Below are 17929 nucleotides of genomic sequence, written 5' to 3' on the forward strand. Positions count from 1 at the left end.
AAATTTTCTGTTCAGTTTTGGAAAAAGACAAACTTATTTAAAGAATCACGCCTCCCATGGATCCAAGGGGTAACGTTTCTCCTTACGGAGAGCAACATGTCAAGCATGCCGAGATGAGGAAACTTCTAAACCGCACTGCTCCTCTGGTAAAAATGCAAATTGTCTCTTCAAAGAGGAGGAGGACTAGAATTCTAGTGCCACCTATAGAAATGATAAACATGCCACCCAAAAGCCAACTGTCCTACTAGGGGGAGGGCAACACTTCAATTTAATAGTGCATCATACTCATTCCCACAATTTTGTGGAAAAACAGAAGTGTTTAAACACAAATTACAATGGTGTATCTTTATTGAAATTTTAAAACCTATATATTAAGAGGTGCCTCCCAGTAAACAAAGAGGCAGTCACAGTCAAAAAGTGTGTTTTGTGGTCTAAAAGTTTTCTGGTAAATATTTCAGCATTTCCAAGCAAAATATGTGCAGATAAGGTATATCAAGATCGTAGGCAAATAAAGGCAAAATGGCATATAAACTATTGATCAAATATTTGCACACAATTGCTCCTTGTCTACATAAATACTTATTGTGCACACTTGGATATAATTAATTACACAGATCCTACGCCATGTTATACAGTTAGCCATCATTATAAAGGGATGCCCCCAGGAAGAAGCGTCAGCGAAACGCATGTCGGGGTGAGGAGAGGCAGCGTGCGGTCATCAACCCTGAGCCATTTACACTTCCTACCTTTAGGTAATATGTACCTCTTCAAATCTTTATAATGAGTGTTTTTTGCATTTTATTTCCCTATGATCTTGATATACCTTATATGCACATATTTTGTCTGGAAATGCTGAACTATTTACCAGAAACCTTTTAGACCACAAAACGTACTTTTTGACTGCAACTGCCTCTTCATTTGGTGTGAGGCACCTCTAAATATATATGTTTTAAATTTATTTCAATAAAGAAACGTAATTTTAATTTCTATGTTTAAACACTTCTGTTTTTCCACATAATTGTGGGACTGGGGATGATGTGCCACCTATATGAAGTGGCAATCTTAAAAGTCAATGTTCACCCTTTAACGAGCCTTGTCACGTGACTTGGGATAAAAGTCAAACCAGAATCTCATTTTGCAGACACTGTGATTTGGGGTTCCGATTCTCGTCAGTGCAAAGTGTGAGATCTGCCTTGGCTAGGTGAGAGGCGTCTGACTAGAATCCAAGGGGTAACGTTTCACCTTTTATCCTCTTAAGATATTGCAGCCATCGTGTTATATAGCACTGTGTACTTTAAAATTGCTAATTTCTCTCTTGTACCCATCTAATTCTTCTCTCTTCCATTAGCTCTACAACATCGTGTTATTAGGTCTAAAACATCATATAAGCTAAAATTTATATAGAAACACAATGTCAAGATATGGGGGGGGGGGGGGAGCAGCCTGGGTCAGGGGGTGAAGAGGTGACTTATAAGTGCAGGGACAAGAGACTTCCTGTTTCTACATGGAGCATAGAAAAAAGAAGCAGTTTCTGGGTACAAAGGCAAAATAAGCAATAGGAAGTGCACCGTGTCATATAATATACACTGCTCAAAAAAATAAAGGGAACACTTAAACATCAAAATATAACTCCAAGTAAATCAAACTTCTGTGAAATCAAACTGTCCACTTAGGAAGCAACACTGTTTGACAATCAATTTCACATGCTGTTGTGCAAAAGGAAAAGGCAACAGATGGAAATTATTGGCAATTATCAATACTCAATAAAGTAGTGGTTCTGCAGGTGGGGACCACAGACCACATCTCAGTACCAATGCTTTCTTGCTGATGTTTTGGTCACTTCTGAATGTTGGTTGTGCTTTCACACTCGTGGTAGCATGAGATGGACTCTGCAACACACACAAGTGGCTCAGGTAGAGCAGCTCATCCAGGATGGCACATTAATTCAAGCTGTGGCAAGGAAGGTTTGCGGTGTCTGTCAGCGTAGTGTCCAGAGGCTGGAGGTGCTACCAGGAGACAAGCCAGTACACCAGGAGACGTGGAGGGGGCCGTAGGAGGGCACCAACCCAGCAGCAGGACCGCTACCTCAGCCTTTGTGCAAGGAGGAACAGGAGGAGCACTGCCAGAGCCCTGCAAAATGACCTCCAGCAGGCCACAAATGTGCATGGGTCTGCACAAACTGTTAAAAAACCGACTCCATGAGGATGGTTTGAGTGCCCGACGTCCACAGATTGGGGTTGTGCTCATAGCCCAATACCGTGCAGGATGCTTGGCATTTGCCACAGAACACCAGGATTGGAAAATTCACCACTGGCTCCCTGTGCTCTTCACATATGAAAGCAGGTTCACACTGAGCACATGTGACAGACATGACAGAGTCTGGAGACACCGTGGAGAGAGATCTGCTGCCTGCAACATCATTCAGCATGACCGGTTTGGCAGTGGGTCAGTAATGGTGTGGGGTGGCATTTCTTTGGAGGGCCGCACAGCCCTCCATGTGCTCGATAGAGGTAGCCTGACTGCCATTAGGTACCGAGATGAGATCCTCAGATCCCTTGTGAGAACATATGCTGTGCGGTTGGCCCTGGGTTCCTCCTAATGCAGGACAATGCCAGACCTCATGTGACTGGAGTGTCAGCAGTTCCTGCAAGTTGAAGGCATTGAAGCTATGGACTGGCCCGCCCATTCTGCACTCCCTTACATTGCAGCTGCTCTTGTTTATTTTGTAAGCATATTCTCCATTGCTACATGAAAATGTGTAACCGGTATCTAAATCCTGCCTTTCAGTACCGACAAACACTATGTTCACATCCAATTACGGCTGGAAATCACCACTAGCCTGAATGCATTAGTACATCGTGAATTCAGGATCTTCAGCAGCAAAGTGGTTGAATTGCGCAGCAAAACAAAAGCCCAGCTATCATTCAGGATCAGGCTTCTCTGGAGGCGCTGGCAATTTAAACACACTGCAGATAGCTTTTAGAACGGTTTCCATGGTAATTTTGTTCAATTCCATCATGATTTTCATTTGAGTATTTACCGTTGAATATTTTACTTTTGTTCTTTACTGATGTACACCTATTTTTCAATGAGGCTTGGATGAGAAGTGCCTGAACATCCAAGATGTCTAACATCTGCTCTTTACTTGCAAACTCTCCTTTTTTCCTCCCCAGGTTTCAAGTGTCCACTAATGCTCCTTTGCCCTTGTATGTATTTTCTCTGGCTAGCAGCCGCACTCTGAATATATGGCACTTGGCGTCTCGATCATAGCCTGAGATTGTTTGACTTGTAGCACATTAGCAAAAAGCAGATTGTGTTGTCTCACGTTGGGACAGTGGAGGAATATTTGACTTGTGTTCTCATTCACCTACAATCTACATTTGTGTATGGGGCTGTACCTTTACTATGTATATATGGCAACCCAGAATGCATGTAGAGTAGTCATAGCGTGTGACGTAATGGGAGAGTCCCAGACCTCCAGAGGCCGGCAGCTATCTGTGCCTCTGCCTTCTGCTGTGGGTACAAAAGGCCGAAGTTGTGCTCCGCAGTAGACGAGCCCGTCATGACCAGCTTATTACCCTCACTATAATGCTATAGGGTTACTTCACAAGTACTGTACTCACCAGAGCCAGCCCTTCTGGAGAGCCGCGCTTCAGGTAAACAGTGCTGTGGTGTAAACTTTAGTACTACAATATGTGCTCCACAGTGAGCCTTTTTTTTTTTATATATAAAACTGCATTTTAACCTTGCAAAGCAGTGATTGGCAGGGAGACATTCACCTGACTTGGGGTATCTGCACGCATTACGTATGTGCAGACAGTTCTCCATCAAAAACGTCTCTCTTGGCAAGAAAAAAACATTGTATAAGAAATGTGCATTTTTTTTTTCTTCAAATGGGTGGAAAATGCTGCAAAATCACAAAGAATCGACATTCTGCAGATTTGCTTCGCATCTGCAAGAAAAAAAAAAGAACCGTTTACATGAGATCTCAGAAATCACATTTACTTTGCTGGGGCAGTGAAATGCTGCATGTTTTCCAGGAAGAACACTGGAAAAAGTGACCTGCGAATATATCCTTAGGCTGCCTGTCCAGTGTATGCAGCATGCACAATGGCCTCATGGCAAAACTTTGTTAAGTTCACTTTTACTGCTGATTTGGCTGTTAGCTGTAATAGGGTGGACTCTCCTCAAACACAGTCAGGCCTCATTGCCTCATTCACAAATCTGCATTTAAACAGGTGCATGGAAAAGATAGGGCCAGTGTCATCAGTGTCCGGCTGTGTCAGTTTTTACCATCAGTGTCATCAGTATTTTTGCTGAATAAATTTCTAAGCTTTTCCTATACTATTCAATGGTAAATGTGTACTGTACATGAAATGTGCACTGATCCGCCATCCGTGTGCTGGGCGTGATTAACGTTGACTTGTATTGGCACTTTTCATCCGTGATGGCAGAGAAAAACTGTGTGCATTTTATACAGACAGTGTGAATAGCACCACAGATTATAGCGGGCACATGGTCTATCCATGAAAAAACCTGATAGGATGTGTACGTGTGAATGAGATCAGTCCTCTGTTGTTTATACAGTCAGTGTGCATGGCTGGGCTCCTACACCGCGCCATAGATGGGGGCACCAAGCCATATGAACGGGCCCCACAGCAGTGCAGCGCTCAGCCAGTCTGGTGGCCTGTGTCTGCATGATGTGTGAGAAAGGTGATGCTTTCAGCACCTTAAAGGCATGTCATCAGCCTTGTCCCACAGTAAAATGGGATGGGTGGAAAATAATGCAGGCCTCCGCCAGCTCCATAAGCAGGGTCCCCTCCATCCTGAACTCGCTGCAGTGATTAGAAGAGCGGGGGGCCTGCACTGGATTAGAGGGGCACTGGTAGGGGAGTATGATATAGATATATATGATGTATTTTTTAATCAATCTATACCTTTAGAGAGAAAATGCTGTCGGACAACCTCGTTAAATACAGTTCATGTGATAAGCGCATTCAAAAAAAATATATGTAACTTTCTATAGAACTAGATAAAAAAATAGTACAATCCTTCTACTAAGGGTATGTTCACACGTTGCGTGTTTGTATGCAATTTTCAGCTGTGTTTTACAAATGTTCAATAATAAACACACCAAAAACACAACAAAAAAGGAACATAAACTAAGTAAAACCTGCTTTAAGCATGTTTCTTACTGCCAAGAGAGCAGGTTTTGCATGCGGAAAAAAGCATCAAAATGCACCTTGTGAACATAGCCTTACTGTTCTGTACTAATGACTTTTCAGCAGTCCTAATCCGCAGAGGTAGAATTGCAATGATGAAGAACGCCGACATATACAGAACGCAGTATTCACAATGAAGCCGATCACTGGCCGCTGATTAGCTGCAGCAGCTATGTGATGTAACACCTTCCCATACTGGCACTGGAAGGTACCGCAAATGTTTTTTTGTTTTTTGTTTTTTAATTTTGCAAGCGCACAGTTCAGCTGTAAATTACTACCACACAACCCCATTAATTACTGTTGGCGGTACATTCTCGTCATACAGGTGTTCTCAGGTCTTCAGGCGGATGTGTGTTTTTTAACTAAATCTCAGTTTGGTGGATCTTTTATGTTTTGAGGGCTTTTGTTTTTTCTGTGGGACATTACCCCTCCACCAGCCAGTGGATAATTTTTTTGGGAAACCTAACCGGTTCTTAACTTGCATTTGCGTTTTTTTTTTTTTTTTTTTTGGAGGTGAAGAGCCCAAATTCTACCATTGTCTATCATGGATCCTTAAGCATGAACATTTTGCCTTTTATTATACAGGTAACACTAGATAGCTATGGTTTTTAATATCATTTTTTTTTTTTTTTATAAAATGTTGTCGTAGCTTAATCTTAACCGAGGCTTGTGTTTCTGTAATGCAGTAAGGCTTCTTGATGATCTAGCTACAAATTTGCCTGGTGAGATTAGAGGAGCGGTTTCCCCAGCACACGGCCCACTTTTCTTCTCTCCATGCCCTGCCCCAGCCTCACTGTGCGGCTCTAGGACATCAGGCTGTGTGACGGGCAATGGCTGAACCAGCACTGATCATTCTGGAGGACTACTACATCGTAATGAGAGAATATCTGATATTCCTGGTGGTAACAGTAGCACAATGAGATATACACACTCAGAGCGGTTACGTAGAAAAAGAATAAACTGCAGAGCTGGAAAATCACTTAGATGCCGTCCTCTGCAGCTGGCGCCCATACATTGCTGTATTCAGAACCATATTGAGAACCGCTGCATCCTTAAATATGACCTGTTAATTATCCAGAACCCCGGGTCAGACACACAGAAGCTTCCTGGGAGAACTGCCAAAGCACCTGGATCAATGCTCTTCAAAGCCTAATGCACGCTCTTCTAATCCACTCTAAGTGTGTGAGATTTAGCTCTTTCGGTTTTTGGTTTCTGGGGGGTTTTCGTCTTGGTGGTCTAGAAAGCAGAGAAACAGCGAGGCTCTATGATTCACCTAATATCAAACAAGCCTCCTCCTAGGTGTGGGCACAGCCAGAACCTCCTCTTTATGGAGCACTCGCTCAGGTTTTTTCCCCACACTTAACCCCTTAATGACCGCCAATACATCTTTCTACTGACCTGAGATATTCGAGTATAGCCACCCCATACAGGTGACAATCCAGCAGCTGTTGGCTGTCCACTATAGCCGACAACTTGCTGCATCAGCCACGATCAGTGTTTGCACCATCCATATCTGTTTAACCCCTTAGATGCTTCTGTCAATAGTGACCATATCATATAAATGGATAACAGGGTGTGGGGGCTCCTTTTTCTCCCCATTGGTGCCCTGAAATCATGATTGTGTGGTCTTGGCAATTCATGACCAAATAGCGGCCCTAGAGTCTGCCGGTTGTAGCGGCCTGTTCAGACTTTAGCGACATTTAGGTGGTAAAAATACACTTTCATTCCTGTCATGTCACTTTGTATTAATTCCTGAAAATCACCTGAAGGGTTAATTAAATACCTGACCTCAGTTTTTAGTATGTCAAGGGGTGCTGTTTTTAAAATGGTATAACTTTTGGGGGGGGTTCCAATATATAGGACAACCAAAGTATCTTCAAACCTGGATAGGTCCCTAAAAAAAAATTTTTTTGTAAATTTTAGTGATGAACGAATATACTCGTTACTCGAGATTTCTCGAGCATGCTCGGGGGTCCTCTGAGTATTTTAGTGCTCGGAGATTTAGTTTTTAGCGCGGCAGCTGAATGATTTACATCTGTTAGCCAGCGTAAGTACATGTGGGGGTTGCCTGGTTGCTAGGGAATCCCCACATGTACTTATCCTGGGTAACAAATGTAAATCATTCAGCTGCGGCAAGAAAAATGAAATCTCCAAGCACTAAAAAATACTCGGAGGACCTCCGAGTGCGCTCGGGAAATCTCGAGTAACGAGTATATTTGCTTGGTAAATTTCTTTGGAAAATGGAAAAATTCCAGCTACATTTTTAGGCTGACAAAATAAAATAACATTTTACAAATGGTGCTGATGTAAAGCAGGCATGAGGAAAATGTTATTTAACGTTTTTATGTTTTGTGTGGTATGACCATCTGGATTAAATGGATAATCATTCAAAGTTTGAAACTATTTTTTTTTTTTTTTTTTCATTTTTGTCAAATTTTTTTTTTATAAATAAACACAAAACATATCGACCTAAATTTACCATTATCATAAAGTATGTGTCACAAAAAAACATTGTCAAAATCACTGGGATTTGTTGACGCGTTCCAGAGTTAGTACCACATAGGCCGGGGTCACACTTGCGAGTGAAATGTAAGAAACTAGCGCGAGTCTCTCGCCTCAATGCCCGGCACTGCCGCCGGCACTCAGGACCAGAGTGTTCAGCTGCATAGAAATACATGGAAATACATGCATTCGCACGCTCCGGTCCTGAGTGCCGGGCATTGAGGCGAGAGACTCGCGCTAGTTTCTCTCATTGCACTCGCAAGTGTGACACTGGTCAGATTTAAAAATTTGGCCCAGTCACTAAAGGGTTAATGATTGCTTCCCTGTTGCATGATATCTGGAGATTAGACCTCAGTCCCTTCATTCTCCCAGTGATCGGAATATGTTGAAATGTAATGCAGAATATGCCTGGAATTACTTACCAGCAAAGGATGGAAGAGCTGCAAAGTGCTTTTAGTGGTAGGGCTGCCGCTGCAAGTAAAGCCCCCTCTTTACTACTTTATTTTTTTTTTTATTCTAAAATAAACAGTGAATTTTATGATTTTTGTAGGTGTTTTTTATGGTAAAGCAGCCAACGAAATAAAATTATTGAAAAGCCATACCTAGAGCATGTTACATTTTGTGAAACGCCATGGACCAAAATTGAGGAAATGCCACAAAATGCCCACTGTGAAGTGGTTTTCATATTTGCTTTTTAACCCCCAGCTAAGACTAATGCTCTTTGCTAAGTAAAAAAATACAACTACAAAATGCCCATAAATATACCACACAAAAATGTCATTTTTCCAGCATGTGGCCTATTCTCATGGAATTTTTCATCAGTCTCTAAATACTTGGTCCATGCCATTGACTGTTCGGGTTTTATTTAAAATAAATAAATAAGAAACAAACCAACAAAAAAGCCCGTTCTATCTGGTAATTCATTGATCAGTGTTTTTTTCATTTAATCTACTTTAACATCAGATTACACTATTCACAACATTCAAAGACTTAACATGGCAATTGCCAGTGTCCTTGATCAGAAAGGGCTTGTTCACATGCTGCATTTTCTGTGCCACAGAAATGTGGACTGTTCCGTACCAGCGAAGTCAATGAGATTTCTAACATCTCATGCACACGCTGCTGATTTTCCTTGTGAATCTGAGCCATCAAACATTTTTTCCAATCTGCAGCATGTTAATGCTTTTAGAATTTTTCAAACTTTCAATTATTCCAAATGTGCATTTTACGCAACGTTTTTCCTGCCAACACTCTGGCCTTATGGTTTGAGGTTTTTGGGGTATAAAAGAACATTGTACTGGAAACAAAAAAGCATGGCTCAGCCAGATGTCTCCATTAACACTTTATTAACTGAACTAGTTTTGCGGTATAATGATGTGAGCATTGTGTAGTATAGTAGTCTGGGTTTGGGATACTTGGCCCTGTACGTCAGTAACCCCCGATGCCACATGCACTGATGACATTTTTGGTTCCTTAGGATGTGTAAACAATACTCGCTTCCTTTTAGACTGCATGTTTGAGAGAGGCTTTCATTGCTCCCACAGTAAAAGGCACCCGCAGAAAGCACCCGGTGTTCTACCATAGTGCAGAGACATGTATGTTAGTGTGTGTGAAGTCAGTCCGGTTGGATGTTGGCACGTGAAGTAGCAGCTGTACCACTGAAGTGTGCATGCGTCTTATTGCACAGATTAAACACACAACATTTTTATTAGTGCCAGTTTTTTTTTTTCCCCATATAGTTTTATATGCTTTTTGAAATAAAAAAATAATTTCTCATCCCATTTACAGCTCCCATACATTTTCCACTGCACATGCTTTAGTTCTGTAAATTGCACCCTGTCCGTCCACTTTCCCTCTTAGTGCATTTTGCGGTGCCGATACCTGCTCGCTTTCTCCTTGGCTGCGTTGGCACAGGCATTGTGCTTGTTCTGTTGTAAGTGATTCCAGTACTTGATCAGTTCTCCAGGCTGGAACTGATGGGAGGTAATTAGGTGGCTATATTTACAGCTAGAATAGGAAACCCTCCAGTGGTTAAACACAAACTCATTGGGTGGGGGGATGGGGTCAATGCGCAGCTTAGCTAGACAGATACCAACATAGACGTCCTCTAAGTGTAGCCGCCTGATACTTAAAGACACTCTGAACACCTTCTCTGCTAAGTCTCCAGAAAACACATAACCAGTCCCAGAACAAAAGACGGGGTAGCGCTCACTTGGGTACAGGTCAGGGGACATGTACCATTTGCTGTCCTTGTTGCGATTGGGTGCATAGCCTCTCATTAAGTACCCTGTGAAGTAGTTGGATCTCGGTGGTTGGTCGGGCTTCAGCAGTTTATTTATCAAGTATTCCGTGTTCACAAACATGTCGCTGTCTGTCTTCATGACATATGGCACATGTGGGCAGTAGGTTGCTACCCAGTTCATGCCCATTAGTGTCTTGATAGTCAGGTTATAGTAAGTGTCTAGATATTCTTGTTGGATGATATCATGGTACTGCCTGCTTTCATCCACAATGGCCTGTTCAATGTACCCGTTTACCTTGGTGTGCAGACCCAACAGAAAGAGCCTTACGATCTGAACGCCTGGTGCCAGGCTCTCGTTCCCCCAGGTCTGCCGTATAGCCTGTCTGGCCTCGATTTGTCGCGGCTCTGCTGCTATGAGCAGTATGAGGAAAGGCGTTTTCCCTTGGCATTTCTCCGGCTCGTTTATGATATATTTGTAATGGTATAAGTTTTGGTGACCCAAGCCCTTTTCACTGTAAATGCTTCCATTGGTGCTCAAAGTATTCTCCAAGCCGGTCACTCCTTGATGCTGCGACTCGGCGTTGCTTAAATTCGATGAGGTGTGTGGTCTGAGGGTCTGAGGCATGGTGTCCCTCCAGATATTCCTTAGGGAGCTGCTGTTCTCACTCTTTGTTGCCTTAAATCCACGTATTGCGTGAGTCACTGGATTTTCTTTCATTCCTACTCTGCCAGTGAAGGAATTGTGGTGGCTAAAAAACAGGAACATGGCAAACAAAAACACAAGTGACAAAAGCCCAGTGACATGGGTCCGAAAGAGCGAGCGCTTGCTATTCCAGGTCATCTTGGCAAGGCAGCAGTGACGTCTCCTCCACTGAAGCATGCTGCTGAAATCCTGAGGCAGTGATGCCGCATCTGCCCCAAATCCCCGCTTGTTAATCCACACCCACCAACGTGGCAGTATTTGGACGGCGGCAGTCGGGTTGCTTCAGCATTTCTTATGGAACCTATGGACAAAAAACAAAGATTGATAGGTTAGGGCAAAATGTTAATGAATCCTGAAGAAAGGTGGAGCGGTTATGTAACTGCTTCTCCACACTCCCTGCTGCTAACTCTGATCACCATCACGTTGACATGAAGGGAAACGTTACCCTGATGGGATCTCACTGAAGGTCGATTGCGTACTGTCGGGTACAATTTGTTGCTGGGGTGTCTGATAGATTTGCTGTATGTGGTATATTTTTTGTCAGACCCCATTCTGCCAGCTGTGTAGTGAAAGATGGCTGCTTTAGGAAGGTTGATTGGGGCTGCAATGTCTTGGTCACACTACGCTGCTTAGCATGTGTTCTCTGACGGACATTGTGGTTAAAAAGTCAATGAGAAGATGCGGCTGTCAAAGCTAATTTTCACAGTTCAGCAGCCGGGCTATTTAGTCTAACTTCAATTACAGTGCTTGCATCTAAATGACTTTGCAGCCGCTGTGCGCACAATTGGTGTGTTTTCATTATAATTAAAGATTGGTAGAAATTAATATTGGCCAGCTTCCTTTTCATCTGCACTCGCCCAATGTTAAAATGCTTGATGAATACATTATCCGTCTTCCCCACTAGATGGCGCTAGAGGCCTTTGCATTCCTCTGCTGTTGGCTATGGGGACGCTCCATGTAGAAGGCGGCGCTGGCTGGGAGTCTGCTAACTAACTAGTGCCTGAAATGAACTGCTCTGCATACAGGTCTATAACCACCGTACCGTGATGTATGGCCGGAGAAGGAAACCTTACTGTAATACAGCAAAAGCGTCATCATTCCATTACACCTTTACCTGTGAGCCAAGCTACCAGCACAGAAATCAAAATCGCATTCACTTTATGTAGGGACATTTTTTTTTAATCTTTTGATGTGACAAACTGCATTTTATAGGACTGTGTAGGTATTAATATTGTGTTTTGGTTCTATAAACCGTTGACTTTTCTTCCCCTCCCTTTCATTCTATAGTGCTAGCTTTTATTTTTATAGCTTTGTATATTGAATCTTTGTGCTAATTTTAGATCTAACAAGGTGTAATATTCTCCCTATACAATCTGCCATTTATAGATTTCAGCTAAATATTCCGACTTCCTAACTTCTCTGTTAAGGCTCGGAGGCCGTGTGAACTGCTGATGGGAGCGGTGTGTGTTTCAGGTGTCTCCCATCATGTAACACAGACTACATACATACATATACTATAATTTTATAATATAATATATTTTATAAATATTTATAAGATACTATAATTTCCCACGGGATCAATAAAGTGTATCGTATATATACACACATACACGTATGTACACATACATACACACATACGCACACACATAAATACACACACCCATACATACATACATACACACACACCCATACATACACACACATACAGACCCATACACACACATACATACACGCAGATACAGACACATACACACACACACACCCATACACACACCTGTACATACACCCATACATACACACACATACACACCCATACACACACATACATACACGCAGATACAGACACATACACACACACACACCCATACACACACCTGTACATACACCCATACATACACACACATACACACCCATACACACACATACATACACGCAGATACAGACACATACACACACACCCATACACACACCTGTACATACACCCGTACATACACACACATACACACACCCATACATACACACACATACAGACCCATACACACACATACATACACGCAGATACAGACACATACACACACACCCATACACACACCTGTACATACACCCGTACATACACCCATACATACACACACATACACACAGATACAAACACATATACACGCAGATACAGACACACACACACACACACACACACCTACACACTGTGTGTGCAATGACCTGTTTATTCTGTGCCTTAAAATATCCCTTCTGGGGCAGGAGCCAGTAGGATTTTGGTAATGTAATACCATTTCCATTCCCAGCTGGCGGTGCCCAGGCCATAGTAAGCCCAGTCTACACTGTGCCCGGTGACACTGGGGTTAATGCAGTGTCTGCAGTGCGCTGCCTGCAATATTTACATCCCTGAAATGGAAAGTGATTAATTCTTTGCATATTTCTCTAGATCTCTGTGCACGTTAATCCCGAGGAACTCTCCGCATGTACTGTGCAGCTCCGGATTCCATGTGACCTACTTTGTGAGGGGATTACTCGCTGTATATTGCCGAATGTCCCCTCTCCCCCAGTCTCCTGTATTCTGTGGCTTGTCATCTCCTCCCAGGAGGCATGTTACACATCTCTGCAGATAATCTGCCCGCCGGGCCGCAGTGATGGAATGAGCAGGACTATGGGAACGTACCTGGTTATGTTTTTATGAAGCGGCTCACCTATAGAGGATAGTTCTGGCACGTAATCTTTGAGGGGTGATGTTGAGCATGCGCACTGTCCTCCCGGTTCTCCCCGCTGTGTCTCTGCCTGCTGACCGTCTGTAGCTGCTGCTCTGCCAGTCACGGCCATTGTGTACATCCCTCCATCACGAGTGGAAATCTCCCCGGCGCAGAGATGCTCGGGCAGCAGTGAAGCCTTCCCGGCCGTCTGTGTCCAATGTCCATGCCAAATGCAGCCCCGAGGAAAATGCCCCTGTACAGCTCCTAGTGGTCGTGCTCGCCGAGCATGTGCCTCCTCTGTTGTTGCTAGGCAGCCTGTGCAGGGGCGGGCTGAGGTCGGAGCCGGAGCTGCCGCTGCTCCTCTCTCCGGCAGCGCTGCTTTATATGAGGCTCTGACAGAGCACAGTTCTACGTCACCGCCTGAATCCGCTCACGTGACCCTGTGCGGTCCCTGCGCCTCTCTGCTCCCACTCAGGATGATTATTACTGACACTGCTGGGATTCCTGTGTTAACCTCCTCCCGGCTTGTATTGACCAGAGAAGTGCCTCCAATAAAGCTGTGCCCTGCTGCTGTATGAATGCTGGGTGACATGGCACATGTGGCCTGGTGCTGACCGGCAGCCTCGCGGTGTGAGCGGCCACTTTACTGCTTCTATTGCATTTCCATCACATCTGGTGTACCCACAGGACATGTCATACACTGGATGCTGCGGATGCCACCAATGGGCCATACCACCTCTCCCCTCACAATGGCACCCATAGGTGCGACCTCAACCTCCGCTATAGAACTGCCACTGCGTTGTGTGAACCCATTTAACCCTTATCCGGCTGAATAGGTACAATTGTAACTATTCCGTTTTAAAATTGCAATAACTTTTTTTTGAAAAGACGTAGAGGGCTGAAATTTCGTGACATCTCTACATTTTTGGTCCAGAATATATTGGCCAAATTTCAATAAAATATCTCCACCCGCTTCCGAGATAAGGGGTCGAGATCTTTTTGCATCCATAACAAGCTGCATAGGTACAAATGTACCTCATATATTTTGAATGAAGATAATGCAAGGGAAAAAGCATAATTTTTTTTTTAATGATAATGCTATTTAACTATTATAAACAAGTAAAAAACTGTTCATTTACATTATAAAAGAAAATGTAAGAAACTTTTTTTTATTGATTTTCTTTGCAAGTAATGCATGTTGGCTTTGCTACAGAGTGTTCATCGCAAATGGGTTTCACACAAACCACACAAGACTTTCTAGTCTTGCGTTGTTTTCGCCTCAGGTCTCTGCAGACATAGCAACTACCAACAACAGGGGAGGGTCCACGACTACCATGAGGTATTTTGGGGCCAGCTGCTGGCTGCGATGCTACCACAATGCATCGTCCAAGCACCATTTCTACTGCACCTCGAAGAAAATGGTTTCTCATTATCATTTTGTTTGTACTACGATCTTCAATTGCAATCATACACAGCTGATTTGCGAGATCTTTCAGGAACTTTCTTCGTTGATCCTTTGCCCTGAAGCTTGGATTGTGTTCTCTGTAGATGATGTAGGATGCTAACCCACTGACATCAATCATATTGTAGAAAAATGCCAAAGTCCAACGTGATGTTCGTCGTTTCACAGTGTACTCTCCCAACATTTTATCCATAACATCAACGCCACCTTTTGTTATGTTGTAGTATTTTATTATCTCTGGCTTGGCTGCTAGTGTCTCTTCAACTTCTCCCGTCATGTGCATAGATGATAGAAGCACGACTGATTTGTTCTTCTTTGGTACATATGAACAGACTGTTGCATCATGATTGTAGGCAAAATTTGTCGAGTATACAGGCCTTTCTTTGGCAGGCTGCATGTTGTTAGGTAGGAACCTTTTGTTTTTTCTCACTGTACCAACTAGTGTCATGTTCCAGGAGTTCAATACCTTAGCTAGTTCCATGGTTGTAAAGAAGTTATCGGTGGTGACATTTCTTCCAGAGCCTTTATACGAGCTCACTAGGTCCAATACTGTTCGTTCTCCAATGTTTACTTGTCGAGGACCATCAGTTGGTTTCCCAGTGTAGAGCTGACCTTGTAAAGGGTAGGCATTTGATGAGTCACAAGCCCAGAAAATCTTTATGCCATATTTAGCTGGTTTTGAAGGTATATACTGGGTAAATTTAGTATGACCTCTAAATGGAAATAATTGCTCGTCGACGGTGATACAATGATATGGCTTGTAGGCTCTCTCCAGGTTACTGTTCAGCATTGTCCAGATGTCCCGTATTGGTGCAGCTTTATCTGTTTGCACACGTTCTGCACGTGTATTTTCGTTGTCAAACCTGATAAATCTGAGTATCATCTTGAAGCGGTCACGAGACATGGCTGCACGTATAAGAGGCAGAGCAGCAACATTCCACATTTCCTCCAGATTCTCTTTGTTGGCTCTGTGCACACCAGCAGCAATCAGTATGCCCAAAAATGCATGAAGTTCAGTTTCAGTAAATTGCTTGAATGTTTTTTGTGGTGGCCGTTTGGAAGAATCAGGAAAACGTTGTACCAGTTCGTTGTTGTAAGCATCACAAACTCTCTTGGCCTTTCGATTCGTTTCCCGTAATATGATGTCACACATCTCGGGAGTCATGATGGACTTGAATAGCTCTTTTGCTGTATATAGGTTGCTGATTGCTGCAGGGCCACCTCTTTGTCGTAGGACATTACGAGATTTTGTTTGTGCATTTGGCAGTGGATTACTGCACCATTGAGTTTCATCCTTAGCAGTCCAAATGTCGCCTGCACTTTGAGGCACAGAATCATCCTCAACACTTTCGTCTGATTCGTATTCATTTTCATGCTCTATGACCATTTCTTGTTCAATGTCTGAATCTTCTTCAGTAACATCCACTTGTGGTACATAGTTTTCATCATCAGATGGAACATATGGTTCATCCTCATGCTCAGAATCAGATTCTTCTAGCATTCGCATTATTTCGTCAGACGTAAATCTGTAAATATGAAAAAATGTAAAATAAATAATTTTCCGAAATACTACATTATTGGCTTTTCACAAAATTATACTAACCTGCAAACACGTTTTCTTGGATTATGGCGGAAACTAGATCCAGCATTACTATCACTCATGATGACTTGCTAGATGAATTTTGGCTTCGTATTTTGTGCTGAATATAAATAAAACATCGTAAAACAATATGTAGATACTAATTATTATCCATTTTTCGTATAAAAATTATACCTATAGTGATAAGTTTCATACAAAATATATGTAAGCCAAGTCCAGGCTGAAAGACAATTTGACTGTTCTGTCCCCACATAATGAGAATAAAGGTATAACTGGCTGTTAGATGCTGTGAGACTTTCCTACCTTCGTTTCCAAGAAATTGAAGACTTCACAAGCCTAGAAATGTGTGCTCACAGCAATGAGATGAACAGCAAAATGGCTAATGAGAGGAGGGAGGCAGGAAGACAAGTAGAAGCCACTCCCAGTTTGAATTAACTTAATTGACAGCAACATAAGTGACCAGTAACAACACTGAACAATAGATATCAGCATAACATTTGTAGCTGAATGAACTTTAGTTTCTGAAACCAAGTAAAGTCTTCCCACAGTGGAGGTATATGTGAAGGTACAATTGTACCTATGCAGCCTGTTAAGGTTGTAAAATTATGCAGCCTGACAAGGGTTAACGGACTACGTTACACCACGGCATAACGCGGTTTAACATAGTCCATTAACGCCGCCATTACTTGCAATGGCGAACACATCGCTAGCGCACGCCCACAATGGGCATGCGCTAGCGCTGTGCCTACATTGAGTGACGGACCTGAGACGCGGGCTGCAGCGTTTCCAGGTCCGTCACTGCTAGCGCAGATGGACCTAGGAGATGCTCTGAGCTAGCGCTGTTCCAAAGTCGGCACTTACGTTAGTGCAGTCCGTTTAACGGATGTGTTGAACAGACTGCAGTAACGCAATGTGAACCCAGCCTAAAGGTCCCTTCACACTGAGCAACTTTTTAACGATAGCGATCCGTGACGTTGCAGCGTCCTGGATAGCGATCTCGTGTTTGACACGCAGCAGCGATCAGGATCCCGCTGTGCCATCGCTGGTTGGAGCTAGAAGGCCAGCACTTTATTTCTTCGCTGGATCACCCGCTGTCATTGCTGGATCGGCGTGTGTGACGCCGATCCAGTGATGTGTTCACTTGTAACCAGGGTAAACATCGGGTTACTAACTGCGGCCCTGCGCTTAGTAACCCGAGGTTTACCCTGGTTACCTGGGGACTTCGGCATCGTTGGTCGCTGGAGAGCTGTCTGTGTGACAGCTCTCCAGCGACCACACAAAGAACTTACCAACGATCACGGCCAGGTCGTATCGCTGGTCGTGATCGTTGGTAAATCGTTTAGTATGACGGTACCTTTAGATCTATAAATTGTGCCAGCTGTAGTGACTCATACTGTGATATACAGGAGACCATTTGCCTTCTATGCACGCCGGAATGGCTCGGTATTGTGTAATCCAGGATTCGCTGTCTTTGCATTTCATCCTTTGGAAATGCA

The 17929-nt window shown here is 43.3% G+C and overlaps 2 protein-coding genes across 3 annotated transcripts in view; one reads left to right on the top strand and one right to left on the bottom strand.

Annotated features, from left to right (window-relative positions):
- Positions 1-17929, top strand: part of CDC73 (cell division cycle 73) — a 119484-nt gene that overhangs the window by 65689 nt on the left and 35866 nt on the right. The window lies entirely within an intron of this gene.
- On the bottom strand, positions 9427-13898 carry B3GALT2 (beta-1,3-galactosyltransferase 2). Of its 2 annotated transcripts, none has more exons than XM_069737279.1 (2): positions 13344-13898; positions 9427-10970 (listed from the first exon to the last, which is right to left on the bottom strand). In XM_069737279.1, exon 2 carries the CDS (start codon positions 10844-10846, stop codon positions 9581-9583), a length of 1266 nt encoding a protein of 421 aa, XP_069593380.1. In that variant the 5' UTR covers positions 10847-10970; positions 13344-13898; the 3' UTR covers positions 9427-9580. The 2 variants fall into 2 exon arrangements, with proteins under 2 accessions (XP_069593380.1, XP_069593381.1); XM_069737280.1 differs by having other exon boundaries at positions 13372-13757.

This window comes from Ranitomeya imitator, chromosome 8 (genome assembly GCF_032444005.1).
Source record: "Ranitomeya imitator isolate aRanImi1 chromosome 8, aRanImi1.pri, whole genome shotgun sequence".
Classification (NCBI taxonomy): domain Eukaryota; kingdom Metazoa; phylum Chordata; class Amphibia; order Anura; family Dendrobatidae; genus Ranitomeya; species Ranitomeya imitator.

Bases quoted from the DNA above. Each gene is read 5' to 3' on its own strand.
- B3GALT2 (XM_069737279.1), bottom strand. From the start codon at position 10,846: ATGCTTCAGTGGAGGAGACGTCACTGCTGCCTTGCCAAGATGACCTGG.